General features: G+C 38.2%; 1 protein-coding gene across 4 annotated transcripts in view; it reads right to left on the bottom strand.

The window, feature by feature from the left end:
- The window catches only part of ZDHHC20 (zinc finger DHHC-type palmitoyltransferase 20), a 43086-nt gene that overhangs the window by 12381 nt on the left and 14687 nt on the right, over nucleotides 1–16018 (bottom strand). For 2 of the 4 annotated variants that reach the window (XM_062514662.1, XM_062514660.1), the window contains exons 2-7: nucleotides 12967–12993; nucleotides 8022–8116; nucleotides 3781–3901; nucleotides 2378–2447; nucleotides 1235–1267; nucleotides 259–379 (exon numbers count right to left, since the gene is read on the bottom strand). In XM_062514662.1, coding sequence (XP_062370646.1) covers nucleotides 259–379; nucleotides 1235–1267; nucleotides 2378–2447; nucleotides 3781–3901; nucleotides 8022–8116; nucleotides 12967–12993 — 467 coding nt within the window. Of the gene's footprint in view, nucleotides 1–258; nucleotides 380–1234; nucleotides 1268–2377; nucleotides 2448–3780; nucleotides 3902–8021; nucleotides 8117–8807; nucleotides 8815–12966; nucleotides 12994–16018 lie in introns of all 4 variants that reach the window. The other 2 variants (XM_062514661.1, XM_062514663.1) reach the window with 2 other exon arrangements.

Consider the following 16018-nt stretch of genomic DNA (forward strand, 5'->3'; position numbering starts at 1 on the left):
AATTTTGATGGAGAAGAGAAATTGCACAGTGTCCTCATCAAAACTCATTCCCCCAGTTACTCTTCCTTGGCAGTGTAATACATTTACTTCATCAAAATTCATAAGGTTCTCCTGGTTCAGTCACTTTGACTGATGTCATTAATGATAGTGAACCACAGAACAGAGTAAATGGTGAGCGACAACATGCTGATGCAGCCTCCAATAACACATGCAGGATTAAACAAATGAAACACAACCAAAAAAAGCCTTAGAACTTACTGTCCAAAACTTTATGAAGTACTGCAAGACTGTAGCAGCAACAAACAAACAGTACAGTAAGGAATACATTAAAAACAGGAGGAAGAATTTGTAGTTAGAAAATCCCACACAATTATTCACCCTAGAAGGAGGGGAAAGAGAAAAAGGTTACTAAGGTATACAAAAAATAAAACAAACAAAAACCCACAATACAATCAGCTTTTGCAGAGCAAAATGTGTATGATGTCAGTGGTATGTCCAAAACATTCTGGCACCAGTATTTCAGAAGCATTTTAAGCCACTATTTTGAAGGAAACTTCTTTTCTGAGGCTGAATGATTTGGGCCTCTCACATAAATTTTGCCCCCCCAGGATTCTGTAGAACAGGACATGAGCTGGAAAAGCATTATGCAATACAGACAGTCTATACAGGAAGCAATTCCCACTACAAGCTAACTGCAGTCACCACAGAAAGTAACATGAACCCCCCCCCCCCCATTAATTTCAGTGGATGCTGCTTTGGTTACAAAACCACCTCTAAGTCAACTACTGGGAGTAATGTTTCACACAGTGATAGCAGATAATATTTTTACTGACTACCAGCAAATACAAACTGCAGAAGAGTCTGTCTGAGTTGGTCATACATATCATCTAGAATCAAGAAATTACTCTCCCATTGCAGTGGGTATCTCCTCTCTTGCTAGCACCCATAGAGTGTGAACAAAAAAAAGAAAGGCAAAAATAAAAAAAGAAAAACAAAAGAAAGAAATGCCTTTTCTCACAGGTCTTGTTAATGCCAAGGTTTCTCTATACAAGGAGAAACTGCACAGTTAGGATAACTGGTCTTACAACTCTATGCTCCAACACACGTTAGGAACAACATTTATTCCCACATAGTAAAGAACTTCTGTGAGAATCAAGGTTTACTTCAGAAGTGCATTTTTGAAGCAGCATCTAATTCATCACTCTTATACTGATTTTTTAAGAAATAAACTTACCATGGACAGTGGTGGTCCATTTTTAATACACATCTGAAAGAGAGAATTTCCAGCAAGTTAAGATAAAAAACACTTTTTCTTTCTAAGACAAATAACTTTAGCTTCTACAGTTTGCGTGTTGTTTTTTATTGATTGATTTTTTCAAGTATTTTGCCCTACTCTATGTTTTTCAAGCTCTACTCAATCATACCAATTCTCTATATTAGAGCAGCTGTTCTTTCACTAAAAAGGACCAATTAAGATTCACAAGAGTTATGAGGGAAGTTTCCTAAATTAGCATGGGAAGCATTACTGAACAATACTGTGTACCAGCTCATTAAGCCACACTTGTTTTATGTGCACACAGAGAAAACAAATCCAAAGGATCTTTCAGGGTTGTGTGGATAAGGTGTGTTAGCCTGGCATTCACTTCAACTAAGTCTTAGGGCTATTTTTGCTACCATTTTGTTTGCTGCTTGATTTTTCTCTTTTAAAGCTAATGGAGGAAAAGAGCAGCACAAAAGGCAATTTGAATAGTTTACATGCTATTTTAATCCAGTTTTAATGTAAAGGAGGATACAAGACATGTTACATACTGAGACATTCACTGTATTTACTAATAGATTTGATTTTAGCCAAAACATATGTACTGGGTTCTTCAATTAACAACATTTCCTCAAGCTCAGCCTACTGAAGTCTCATGCATAGCCTCAGCCTTCACTGCCTGTGCAGACTCTTCTGATGATTCACAATGAAAATAGGGAATAGCAGTGATGTCTCTCAAATATTAAATGTATGTGATTCTACTGTCAATTTTTGAGATAAACATTTTTAGCATTAGTAGCAGAACACATGTTTCAAAGCTACAGGAACAAGAAACAATGAAACAGTTCAATAATAAGCTTTTGCTTGTGCTGCTATCTCAGACCTACCTTTCTTTCGTTTCAATCTATGATTTTTTTACTTTTAAATTAATTTTTTTTAATATAAGCTTTGTTTTACAAAGCTACAAGCAGGTTTCCTAAAACATTCTGCCCCTTTAGACAATAGAGCTGCACCATAATATTGCACCAACTGAAGGATCTGACCCACTGAAGGCATGAAAACACTAAAGTGATGATTGCAGGAAAGAGAAAATCTGTAATTCCAGATTCAGACACTTACACGTCACATGCAGAACAGTGGTGGCAGCGGTCAGGTTTGATCAGCTGGCATCGATCACAGTATCTGATTGCTGTATTTAAGTGCAAGGGTCAGGTCAGTAGAAATCATTTGATTTTATGAAAGCTTTCCCCCTTAATATGAACTGAATCTTAAAAGAGCTTCCTGCCCTCCCCTGCACACCTGCTCTCACAGACTGGCACATGCCTAATCTCATATGATGTGTAGTTTAGATTTTTTTAAAAGAAATGAAATATATGAAAGTATTCAAAAGAATCTATTTCTACTCTGAGTTCATTTCCATTAACTCTTTGACTCTCAAGTCTTCTCATCCTTCATCCTCTGGCACTGATTCCCCTTTCAGCTCTGCACAGGGTACTAAGGCATCTCATTTTCAGCACGTCAACCTTCTGCATTGGCTTTCTCTATCCACTTCACCAAACAATGATCTAGCAGACTGTTCAGTAAATCAGTTCTTCCTCATCTTTCCTGGATATTTTTAAACAGACCTTCAGGTTTTTCTCAATGGAAATAAGACACCAGCACAGGCAGTTTGAAAGCAGGAGGAAAGCTAACACCTACAGCTAAACAGAATTGATAAGAGCTGGCAACATCTTCCCCAGATTACTCCAGGAACTTAAGACTGGGATTCTCTTAAATGGAAGCTTGTATTCAAAAGAGCCAGGTGTGCTTAGACATTTTTTTGTAAAAGTCTCTGTAAACTTTGGCAATGCTTATTCAGAAAAGTTTATGATTTTGGAAACTAGTTTCAAATTTGATAGTTTCAAGAAAGAGAAAAAGATATATACACATATAAAAGCTATAGATTTTTAAAGAATATACATATGCATAAGACAGCACTTTCACAGATCATTGATCTATAAATTTGAATAAAATGCCTACATATAATAAAAACAAATCCAGAAATAGTCCATAACTAGATTTGTACTGAATTGCAGATGGGAATGAAATAACATTTGCTTTAAAATTGCAAAAGTATGTTAAGATCTTAAGCACATTTCTCCTCACAGTGAATGAAAACAGCTCAAAAAGAAAAGTTTAAATGGGGATAGAAGGGATTATAAAATTGAGTAACACATTTGAATTTCCCTATTTCAAGCTATCTTAGCCATATTTCTTTGCTGTGTTTATTTTTAATTGCCACAGCTGGACATAACTTCTGTCATCTCTCTTCTTGTTAGAAGAGAATTTTTAAAAAAATTTCAAGTAGTGGCTTTATGTTCAGAACCCCAGAAAAAGGACTGCTGTTTCACTCAGGGGGATTAAACACAAGGACAAACAAATAACAAAACATCACGGCATTTACAATATGTGCTTAATATATTGCTCATTCAATGGCAACAAATGAATAAACAGCACTTTGGGAGCACAGAATTATATCTCACCTCTCGATGCTGTTGTTGTATAGATAGGCAAGTCTTTAGCAGCTCTTCTCAAAATCTCCTGCTGGGATTCTGGTCTCTCTTCTTTTTCATACTGTTCTTTATCAGCTTTTGACAAGCAGAACTAGGAGGGATGGAGAAAATGGATAGGAGGGAAGAGATTAATTATTACTTTGTTTTCCAAGGAAAAGACCCTTTGGGTGCTCCCACCCACTGACCTAAAAGCACCACATAAACAAAAAGAAGAATGCTTCAGGAATTACAGGAGAACCTTAGAACTCCTTGTTTCTGGATGTATTTTCAAGTAATCTTTATCTCTGTTCCATTATCTATAGTATTTCCTCTTCAACACAAGGGGATGAAGAGACTCAGGGTGAGCTTTAAGGCACAAACTTTCCTTTAATTCCTGATAAGCATAAATTAAATAAACTCAACAAGAGGAAGGTGCAACACTCCTTCGCTGCTACAAGGCACTAAAGTTCTTTTATTCCACTTCCTAATACAGAGAGGAGTACAAACCAGATGGGGGGAAAAAAAAGGGGGGGGGGGGGGGGGGAGTGGTGGATTTCACAGTTCCAGCACAGAAGCTGAAAGAGTTTAACTAGAATTTTAACTTAGGAGTAGCCAACACTAGTCTCAAAATTCTTAAGTTGTATTGAAAGCAGCTTCAGCAAAGCCTGTACAGTTTGAGGGTGTCCTACAATTCTGAGTAAAGCCTGATGAACATTCCTTTTGAAACTTCACTGAAATGTAAGCCTTTACCAGAAAAACCTGGAGAGCTTTTACTCATTTGTGAAACACTTAGTTTGGTATCCGCTGAAACAGTATTTACCAGTAAGCCTCACAAAACCCAGCATGCTGACAAGGCCCTGTGCACTGGGGGCTGAAATGACAATTTTCTTTGGTATTTTTCTGTTCCAAAGCACTTCTAAACTCTGAGCTTCCTGCATGGACAAGAGCCCTCTTTATGAGCACACACAGACAAAGCATTCATGGTAGAGAGTGGAAAATGCTATGTGTGCAGCTGGAACAAAAACTGGCTTAATGTGGTTTAGTATGATCGTATTTTCCTACCAAAAACATATGCATGATTAGTTCACATGGATTTTCCTCTCATCCTGTACTGTTTCCTCTTTTGGATTACAGTCAGTTGGCAAGCAACAACGAAGACTCCACTGACAGCAAGGAGGAAGCAGTAAGACATTGCTGCAATTTCTCTGCGCTATTTCCTAACCCAGAATTCAAGCAAGATGCCTCACAGCTCACAGAATCTAGTTAAGCCTCCTGTCACATGTAGTATCATCCCAGCTATTGAGCCTACACACCCTTCAAGGGTGAAACATGAAACATGTTTAAATAATACCCTTTCAAATAACCAGACACTAGAATTAATCTATGCAAAGGGTGAAATTAAGGTTTAACATTTCAGCCATCACCAAGAGTTTGATCTCATTATTTAAATGTAATCACTCATATATTTATTCAAGCATGAAAACTGGAGAAAATCACATGAAAAGTTTAAGACAGATGTGAAGCATCATTCCAGCAAACAGTGGTGCAATACAATTTAATCCCTACTACCCTTGTGAGACTGCTAGGTGATGCAGGTCTCTGTGACCTGCAATCAAGCAGAGGTTGCAAGAAACATGAGTACTCCCTCTAGATGACATTTCAAGGCAAAACCTTAGTGCACAGAAAAGGAACCAAATAACAAGGTCTGAAACTTTTAAAATTTGGCCACATAACATCACAGTATTACTCCAAAAGTCCTGGACAGGATTTTGGTTTTCCAAAAAGCTACATTTCTGTTCTAATTTCAGAACTTATTAGGGCTATGAGACCACAGTCTCTCAGGACAATAGCAGGATATGTTCAAAGACATCAAAAGTTGTCTGTTACCACACAGCAAACAGAACTCCCAATGAGGTTCAGCAGTTCTTATTGGAAACAGAAAGAATCCCTTTGTTTCCTTCCTCTTTCTAGATCTTGTATAATGCTGATTGTTCTTTCTTAGGACAAATGTACAGGGATTACACTAAGACAACAGCAGCTGCAAATTTTTTTTTTTTTTTAGTTCAGTAGTAAGATCGCAGGATGTTATTTGTTTTGCAAGAATGGCCAATTTGAACGACTAAAAATATATACATTTACACTCTCACACAATGAAGAGATTCTGAAGTCATGTTTCTTTTTAAGTATAACCAGCATAAATTACTCACTGGTAATGAACAGAAGGGATTTGCCCCAAAAGATAAAAAGCGGTGCTGGGTTTTGAATTTAGTTGGTTTTTTGCTTTTTTAAAAACAAAAATCAAGTGTGTTTTTTTTTTGTTGTCCTGGTGGGAGAGGTTGTCTTTTTTTTTTTTCCATTTAAAGCTAGCTGTAGAAGAAATTTTTATTATTTTTGATCTGTCTCCACAGTTAATATACAAAAAATCCATTACATGCCATATACCTTCCACTTGCTGAATATAAAAAACCTGCTACATCATCACTGCAACTACAGGAAAAGTAGTGTCAGAATAAGCTTGCTATTGATGAAGAATTCAAGCAGACAGTAAAAGTTTCTAGGCATTAGTGTTAACAGCAGCTCTAGTTCATACAGCTTTATAAAACCTAGAATAACACCATTTTGACCACATTTTAACCAGCTAACCAGCTTAACTTGACAATTTTCCTGAAAAATCATTCCAAAAAAAGCAAAGCCAAACTACCCTGAAGACAAGCCAAGAGTTTAGCAATTCATTGAATTATAGAATCATTTAGGTTGGAAAATATCTAAGGTCATCAAGCCCAGTCATAAACCCAGCACTGCCAAGTCCACCACTAAACCACATCCCCAAATGCCACATCTACACATGTTTTCAAACCTCCAGGGATGGGGATACAACCACTTGTCTGGGCAGCCTGTCCCTGTGCTTCTGACAATAAGCCTTTCAGTGAAGAAATTTTTCCTAATACCCAATCTAGACCACCCCTGATGGAACCTGAGGCTGTTTCCCCTTCTCCTGTCACTCGTTACCTGGCAGAAGAGGCTGACCCCCCCTGGCTGCCCCCTCCTTTCAGGCAGCTGTAGAGTGATGAGGCCCCCCCTGAGCCTCCTTTTCTCCAGGCTGAACACCCCCAGCTCCCTCAGCTGCTCCTCACAGGACTTGTGCTCCAGACCCTTCCCCAGATTCATTATCCTTTACTTACTACATCATGCAGAAATTCACAAGTGTTTTGGGGTGTTTTGGCTTATCTAACTCCAAAAATGTACAAATTACACACAAATTACATGTCTTTGCAGTGGACTCTTGTTATTGTAAAAGCTGTCTCACAAGTTACACCCTTCAACAGCTACATTTAGACTTCTTGCTTAGTTAAAGGGTTTAGCTTTTTACACTTTATATTCTATAGCTTTAACACAGAGATCTCTAAGCCATAATTAAGCAGTACAGAGCAGTGTTTGGTTTTTCTTCAAAGCATAGGAATAACTCATCTCAAGAATGTTTAAGATCGACATTAGCACTGAATGTCAGTCTTGCTGAAAACAGAATAAAAATTCAGCCCCCACAGAGCAACTAACACCTCAAACAGTTTAGGCAGTTTAAAAGCTTTGTAATAGCAAGGAGGAGAAGGGCAATATTTTAAATTCAGTGCCAGTATTTAATCCTTACATGCACACATATTAAAGAAAATAGAAAACAAGGTAATCCATCTCAGGCTTATTGGAATGAATATGGTTCTTTTTCAAAACAAAACTTCACCATGCATTCTTTCACTATTATATAAAGCTTCTTTACATAGCCACGTCTCAGTGTTCCTAAATCTTAACCTTTGACTAATAAGTGGGTTCCGTCCTCCACGTCATAAGTATGCATTGCATTACCACCCTTTCTTACTCAAACAATGGTCAAAACTGCCTAAAAAGGAAACATAAAAATGTTGTCACTGTATTTCATTTATCAGTTTTAAAAATTCAAGGTTTCAAGCAAGCTACTTCATAGCATATCACTGTACAAGACTGCCAAACTTGTGATGATTTAAACACACATTTCATATAAGGAAATGTCATTACACAAAGCATATGGTATTTTAAGAGTAACTTGATCATTTTCATTCATGATACACTGTCATGCTGTTCTATTTTAGACAATGAGAAGGGAAAGGTGAATCATGCAGTACTGCAAACAAATTTCATCACTGAAAACAGTTCAGCTATTTATGAAAAAGGCATTGACATTTTTCTAACATTATATTTACCTCATTAGAGGGGGTTGCAGGAGATGTGAAAATTGTCTTCCCATAGGACCATACAAACATGACGAATGACAGATGAAAAACTACAAGGTAGACAACTGAAATAAAATACAAATAAGAATTTGGTGAATATAGCTGAAAAGAACAATAAACCAATCCCCTGATCTTTAAGGATGGCTAAAAAACTACACTTAACACTCTAGAACTGTTCACTTAAAAAAATGAAATAAACACCCACCCTCACTCCCCAAATGTGATGGCTGCTCTTCCTCAAGGAAATAATGTTTTTATTATAGATTCACAAAGTGACCTTGAACACCTCCAGGGATAGAGCATCTACAACTTCTCTGGGCAACCTTTGCTGCTGCCTCACCAGTCTCACAATAAAGAATTACTTCCTTAAATTTAATTTATACTTGCCCTCTTTCAGTTTGAAATCATTCTCCCCTTGTCCTATAATTCCATGTCTCTGTAACATGTCTTTCCCCAGGACTCCTGTAGTCCCTTTCAGATAGTGGAAGGTGCTATTAGGTCTCCCTGCAGCCTTCTCTTCCCCAGGAGAAGCCTCAGCTCCCTTAGGCTGTCTTTAGCTGGAGAGGTTTTCCATTCCTCTAATCATCTATGTAGCCTCCTCTGGACTCTCTCCATCAGGTCCCTGTCCTCCCTGTGCTGGCCCCCCAGAGCTGGGTGCAGCACTGCAGGTGGGGTCTGAGCAGAGCAGAGCAGAGGGGCAGAATCCCCTCCCTGCCCTGCTGCCCACGCTGCTCTGGATGCAGCCCAGGACACCACTGGTTTTCTGGGCTCTGAGCACATGCTGCTGAGCCACGCAGGGCTTCTCATCAACCAACAGCCCCATGTCTTTCTCCCCAAGGCTGCTTCTCTATCCATTCTCTGCCCAGCCTGCACTTGTGCTTGGGATTGTCCTGACTCATGTGCTGGACCTTGTACTTGGCCTTCCTGAACTTTCCAAACCAGATCTTGAAGAAAACAAATGAATTGAGAAACCTCCCCCGCAAAAACAAACAAACAAACAAAATACACCACCAAAAGAAGCCCCCACTAAACAAAATTACAGATCCCCCCCAACAAATAAACCAAAAAAATCCCAAACAAAAAACCCCCAAACCCCAGAACTGAATACAGCCTCACAGCCTCACCTCTGGCTTGTAAGTGACTAACCTTTTTTGGATAAAGATGATACTGTAATTCTGTTCTAGATTATCACAAAGTAATTGATTACTTACTGACCTACGTAATTCAATTTAATTTCTACTTCTAAAGGAAACAGCACAGTACTGTGACATTACAGAAGGCACTGGTCATCAATGACAGTTAAAATCCCCAAAAAGGGGTTTGGAGAGTACACCTCCAGTCATGCCAGATGTGAGCTAAAGATTTTCAAACTTTTCAAAATACCAGCTGGAAAAGTCCTGTTGCAATCACAATGGCAACAAAATGCAACTGGCTTTGGGAGGGAGCTCAAGAAATTTTCTAGAGTCTGCATGATATCTTAAAGACCAGAAATCCAGACCTTATGACCCAGGAAGCTCATTCAAATCTTGTTTTCTCTAATATTTTCTTTTATCACTTGTCAACAGGAAACAGATCAGTTGTGCCAGAACAGCAAGTCTTAGAGAAGTTATATTAAATATTTATATTATCTTCATTTATATTATCTTCAGTTGCAGTTAAGTAGAAAATTTGACCCACTTTACAGATAGAGTCCTCTAAGAACTTTCAGAACCTTTAAGAAACTGTACAATGTACTTCATGGATGGCAAAAACAGCTCAAAACTTTGGGAACCTCCAACAGCTCAGAAAATGCTTGTGCATGGTCACATGTCACAGTCACGGTCACAATTTATCATCTTTCAGGATTTTCACTGTTTATTGCAATGAAAACAAACAAACTGCATTTGAGCTTTCATCAGAGAATTATTCTTTTTACCTTTGCCTCTGACTCCTCCAACCTTAGAAGCAGATTTGGCAGATTTTCAGCTGTGGAGCTGACTGAAAATGCCAGAAACAAAACCCTTTTCTAAAGCAATCCTAAATCTGTGTCCTGACAGGAAAAAACTTGTGTATTACTGTAGTAGGCACTGCATTATTAGAAGTTGTCTGTTATCAAAAACATACTCTACATTCAAACACAATGTGGTTAAGCAATTAAAGCATGAGAAAACGGCTTGGAAGAGAGGAGAAAATGACATAAAACTGGAACGGAATCAGTGGCACAGATCAGAACTTTGGTGGAGAAGAGGGTGGGAGGAATTGAATAGAAGGAAAGAGGAAATGAGATACAAGGGAAGGCAAGGCACAGTAAAACTAGCTTACACAGTAAACAGTTCTACTCTGTCCATAAAAGCCATACCAGAATTCAGATTCTTTTGAAGGATTATTTTTAGTGCCCACACACACAATGTGTCAAACAGCAGAACCTCAAAGTTTTGTCACACGTTGTAAATGCCCCTAAAACACAGAGAATAACAGGGACTATGGCCAGCTGTGTCAAGAGTCCAGATCTGTGCCAGTGCTACCACTATTTCTTAGACAGAGGCAGCTATTAAAGTGCTCTTCATGTAACTGAGCTCTTGCAATCTGTCACCATCATTAAAAGCCAGGGGTTAGTACTCAGTAGCCAGTGATGGGCACCACCCAGGGAAAGACCCTACAACTGGAAGTCAATATGGGCTTCACTCTGAATAAATTCTTGCTTCTTTTCCTACCTCCCATGCTGCAATTCCTATTGTGATTACACATAACTGTCCTGTCAGTGCTCCCCAGGAAATGAGAGGGAGGGAAGATACCATTTTTAACAGCTTCACTTCAGCAGTCCATCTACCCACCACTTTGGGTATCAGTAGCTCCTCTACAGATTACTCCCTGAAGCATCTTGCATCTATCTCCAGGATGCAAACAGGATTCACTCCTAGTCAGCTCATTTCCTTGTAATTACAAGCTGGGTGGAAAATACAACAAAAACCTCAAACTCCAGTATCTGCCAGTTTAGCCAGACTTCAGAGTCACAAGGAATTCCTGGCTAAACTAAGGCCATCCAGGATACTTGGTGCCATGCTGTGACTAAGTGAAGTCAGTTCTCTTTAAAGACACTGATGCATACTATACCAAATTTATGGCCTCAGGAAGACAAAATCTTAAGACATGCTCTTAGAATCCTCTTAAAATATGCTAAGCCCTCCTAAGATTTGCCCTTAACATTATTTTCTGAATCATTCTTAACACTACTTCCAAGACAGAGTCAGATTACAGAGAGGCAACAATATATAACAGTAGTATATTACACTGTTAACAGAGATTCAGAGTTGACTTTTTTCCCCCTATCCTAATGGATACAAAACTAGACAAGAATATAAAATTACAAAGAAACAAAATGAGCCTTAATGGGGTGAAGAAATCACCATTAATCAAAAGTTGCCATTATATTAAAATCATTTTACTGTAGTACTTATTACACCGAAATATGGAGCAAAATACACTTGCTAAGATGCACATTATTGATTGGCATTGCAATGTTTCTGGTACTTTCAATTCTTCTGATGTTGATTCCTGGCTATCATGAGCTGGCTATCATGAGCTGGCTTAGAAAACTTATATCAGCTTTCTTTTCAGATGAAAAAAGACTTCACACGTAATTTTAAAATCAACTTTCATGGTAGACTAGATTTAGAAGAAGCTGTTTCAGTCAGATAGGCACTACATTTGAAATGGAGATCTGACTGTGCAACACAAATATTGCCCTGCCAGACATCCTTAACTCAAGGATCTTGCCTTTCCAGAAGAAATTAGAAAGCAAAACTTATTAATCTACAGGTCAACAGCAAGCACAGCAGCAACTTGCAGAATTGTGTGAAGTCAAGGTAAAGCCCAGTTGTAAAACAGGATGAGAAAGTCCAGTGTAACACAAGCTCACATCTTGAATGGCTTACAGTTTATTCTGAAGATTTTCCTACTCTTTCAGCTCTCCATTAGAAATTGAAAAATAACAAATTCCATCAAGATTCCTTCTTTTTACAGTGTTCTGGTAGATGTTCACCAGGAAGAAAACTGCTAGATTAGCTTCCAGTTCTGTGTTCTTCTGCAAAATACTTAAGAGATGAGAGCTTTTACCAGTCCGAATCAGCCCTCTGTGGATAGTTAAAGTGCAAATCTGTGTTTAATCTACCACTCATATTCCCCCATAAACTGGAAAGAACTCCCAAACAAATAACCCTGCAACAATATGTTAGAAATTTTTTTTTGTTAGTTTGTATCTCTTATCACTGTGTACTACTACCCACTGTGGCACAGACTTGCTAAAGCCAACATGAAGATTAAAATGTGTCAAAACAAAACCTCAAACACCTGACCTAGAAGTTTAAAATAATAATGTGCAGCCACTTTTGAAATGGTTGTGTTTTGCACAATTCTAACTACTCCTTAATAATGGAATTCTGAGGAATTTGGTAAGCTGCTTGGAAAATATTAAACAGTACAACAATTCATCCTCTTCCAGAAGTCTCTCAGGACACAAGTCTAAACAGAAAATGGAATTGTGGATGTGCTGCAGTCCTCTCCTCTCCTCTCCTCTCCTCTCCTCTCCTCTCCTCTCCTCTCCTCTCCTCTCCTCTCCTCTCCTCTCCTCTCCTCTCCTCTCCTCTCCTCTCCTCTCCTCTCCTCTCCTCTCCTCAGGAGGTACACATTTAAAAATAAATACAAACTTAAATCATAGTTGCATTACTTGTATTAGTCACAGGTCCTGTCATCATGCCAAGTTTGTGATATTAGAAACAAAACAGACTCAACTATACAATATTTACCTTGTTTCTTAGCACTAATCTCCTCGCCACACAGAGCTCACACATAAAGGAGTACATTTAAACTCTATGTCCCTTAGGAATTGCATGCAAAGCACCTACTTGCATCTTCATAAAAAACTTCTAAAAATTACCTTTTTCGGCAGTTGAAGAAATAGTAACTGGAAGAGAAAAAAAAATTGTTAGGTAAATTCATACAGAATTAAATAATTGGCTAAAAGTGATATATACAAGGTAGTTGACTTGTTCCACAGCATACTTCAGGTATTAGCAGAGCCTCCCCACCCAACACTGGGATAAAACAAGGAGTCAATATTCCTCCTGCCAGCCCTTGAAGCTTGGCGAGTTACTGGAAGAGCTGAAGGGATGCAGCTCCCTGGGCTAATGAAGCAAGCACACTCCACTGACAATAAGACAGAATTTATGCATATTCCCCTTCCTATATGCATCTAACTTGTTTTTCTGAGTCAACACCAACACGTGTACCACTGGAAAGCAGAAAATGCTTTAATGAAATTAAAAGTTTTTACAGAAATCCCTGTGAAATTGCTACATGTAAACTACTTCCTTCATTTCTTCCCCCCCCAATCACATACTATTTTTGCTTTTTTCCCCCTGACCTGAATTCTTCAGGGATAGTTAAAATCTCTCCACCTCCTTATCTCCTATAGCCTCATCTCCTTTTTGCCAACAGCAAATTCCATTGTCCAAATCTACTTTGTATACTGCCTGAGTAGTACATCTTTCTGCCCTCAGGCTTCTCCAAAACCTTCACACTCAGTTTATCAGTTCCGGGATGATGCTGAACAGAGAGCTGCTGTACTTGTTAGTTGCTGTGTTCATACCACTTCCCTTGCTGGATCTCTTATTTGGACACTGAATTACTGAAACTCAGTGAGGAAAGGATCCTTCCTGACTCCAACTTACACAGTAAATGTAAGCATCTGGTCACAAGCATGAGCAAAATCTTAACAGAGCACACCATGCCTCCTGCAGTTTACTTCACTACACACTGCTTCCCCTCTCCCAGCTCTGACATTTCTACTGTCATTAACCTGTGTAACGATGCAAAAGCTTTTTCCAGATGCACACTAGACTAAATCTGCAGGGCTTGAGAGTGCATTGCAGACTTCCTTCTGAAGGGCTGCTTTGTTACAGAGCTGCCATTTGTTACTTAACTGTAGATACCTGGAGGGAAAGGATCTACAACCATATAATACACCTGTGCCTCTTTTTATGGGCAACGGGAGGCATAATGAGATGATATCTCAATGTAGAGAGGACCCTTTTTTGTTCAGACATGTTTTAGGTTTTTTTTCCTTCTTTCTTGCCCTCATCTCTCTCCATTAAATATCCACCCTCTGACTGCACATAGAAGCTTCTGCAAAGTTAATGGAAAAGGTTCTGGTTCCTTCCACCTAAAAATGAGGAAGAAGTTACCATTTGGAATAGAACAATGTTGGCTCCAAACTCAAGGAGGCCAATCCTAAAGAACAGCTTCATTTCACATTAGTTATGCATACTTAAACTTGCACTGCCTGCTCCCATGTTTCTGCCTGAGACTCCACTGCATGCTTCAGAAGTCAAATTATTTGTAAAGCAAATACTGTGAGTGTTTTTGCTTATAATTTTACTAATGTGTTATTTCTCCAGTTAACATGTTTTCAACAATGTAAGGAGAAGATAAAAAATATTTAAAAAGTGAAAAGTAAAATAAGCTTGCAGAGTATATTTGTTTAACTTAAAAATACTAACAGTACTTTAGATCTAACTTTGTCTTTGGCTCCTCATATCTTAAGTAAACATCTTTGCACACATTCATTCATAAACATGTATTTCCTTGGACAATAAATATTTAAAAGTTCTTAATTATCTTCTGTTGGGGGTAGGAGAACATAGTTATCTTTAAAACTTCAGGAAATCTTTTTGGAAGTAATTCTGATTAAAGTACTCCTAAATTTGTAACCTCATTTCTGCTTTCAGCACAAAACAAACCTGTGAGCCAAATCTGATGTTTGAAGACTCAATGAACAGGTTTTACAAGCAAAAATAAAGAAAAAAAAAGAAGACAGTATTTTATTACATGTGGGACTTCATAAAAAAGATCCCTAAATAACATTCAAAAAATTAATTAAGCTTCACAGCACCAGGAAGATAATTTCTCTTTCATATACAGGTCCCTTAGGTTAGAATGTAGTTACTAGACTGTGTAGAACAATTTTCATTTGAGAAGCTCCTGCAGTCTGAGGTAAAAGCCAACATGGAAATGCTTGTGATCTTCATCCTGCCTTAACATCTTAAGATGAAATAAAAATGTCCTGATCTCTTCTGTCTCAGAGGCTCATTCAAGTGAAATATTACTGTTTCCACCCTTTTCACTGTTCTAATGCCCATAGACAAGTAGATTAAATGAACAGCAACCCTACTAGTCCAAATTCACTCAGCAAATGGCACATGAACAGTTTCACAGAATCTTTATACTACAAAGCAAAGCCTTCCTTCAATAAATTAATAGTCAATCTCTATGTAAAAAAGACTTTCAAGTATTTGCTAGGCTGGTCATCTAATGACAAGCTTTGTACCATCAAGAAACAAATTCTTGCTTTTGAACTCTTCTATATCAGGGGAAAAAAACTCACAGAACATGACATTGCCATTTTGGGCCTCATCCCTGGCCTGTAGTTACAAGTTTGCTCCCTATTACTTTTCTCCTCTACTGCTTCTGATATTTAGATATGGCTGCCAGCTTCTCTTAAATTAGTATGGTTTTCACTTCAAACATTTTTGAAACATGGTTTCTTGTTTGGGGCATAGGATGGGGGAAAAATCCCAAGGCAGCACTGCCTTTTTCCCTATTGATTTTTTTTAAACAAAATAAATGCTGCTTATGATTTATATGTTAACCTCAGGATGCAACAGCATTGTACTCTAGATAGATACATTAGCAAAAGTTAGTGCCTTAAGCACTGCAATCAACACAAACTGTCCACGATTCAGAAACATAAATGGTATAAAACAGCTGCTCTTCTGAGAATTTTAAAATATATTGCTGTATCAGTCTATTGCTCAGCTATAGAAGGAAAAAATATTCTTTGGATTTGTTTCTTAGTATTAAGTTCCTGGTTTTGTGAAAAGACTTATGCAGTTCTAGAAAGATATTGCCAGGGAAGGATATGACCAAGACAG

This window comes from Cinclus cinclus, chromosome 2 (assembly GCF_963662255.1).
Source record: "Cinclus cinclus chromosome 2, bCinCin1.1, whole genome shotgun sequence".
Taxonomy (NCBI): domain Eukaryota; kingdom Metazoa; phylum Chordata; class Aves; order Passeriformes; family Cinclidae; genus Cinclus; species Cinclus cinclus.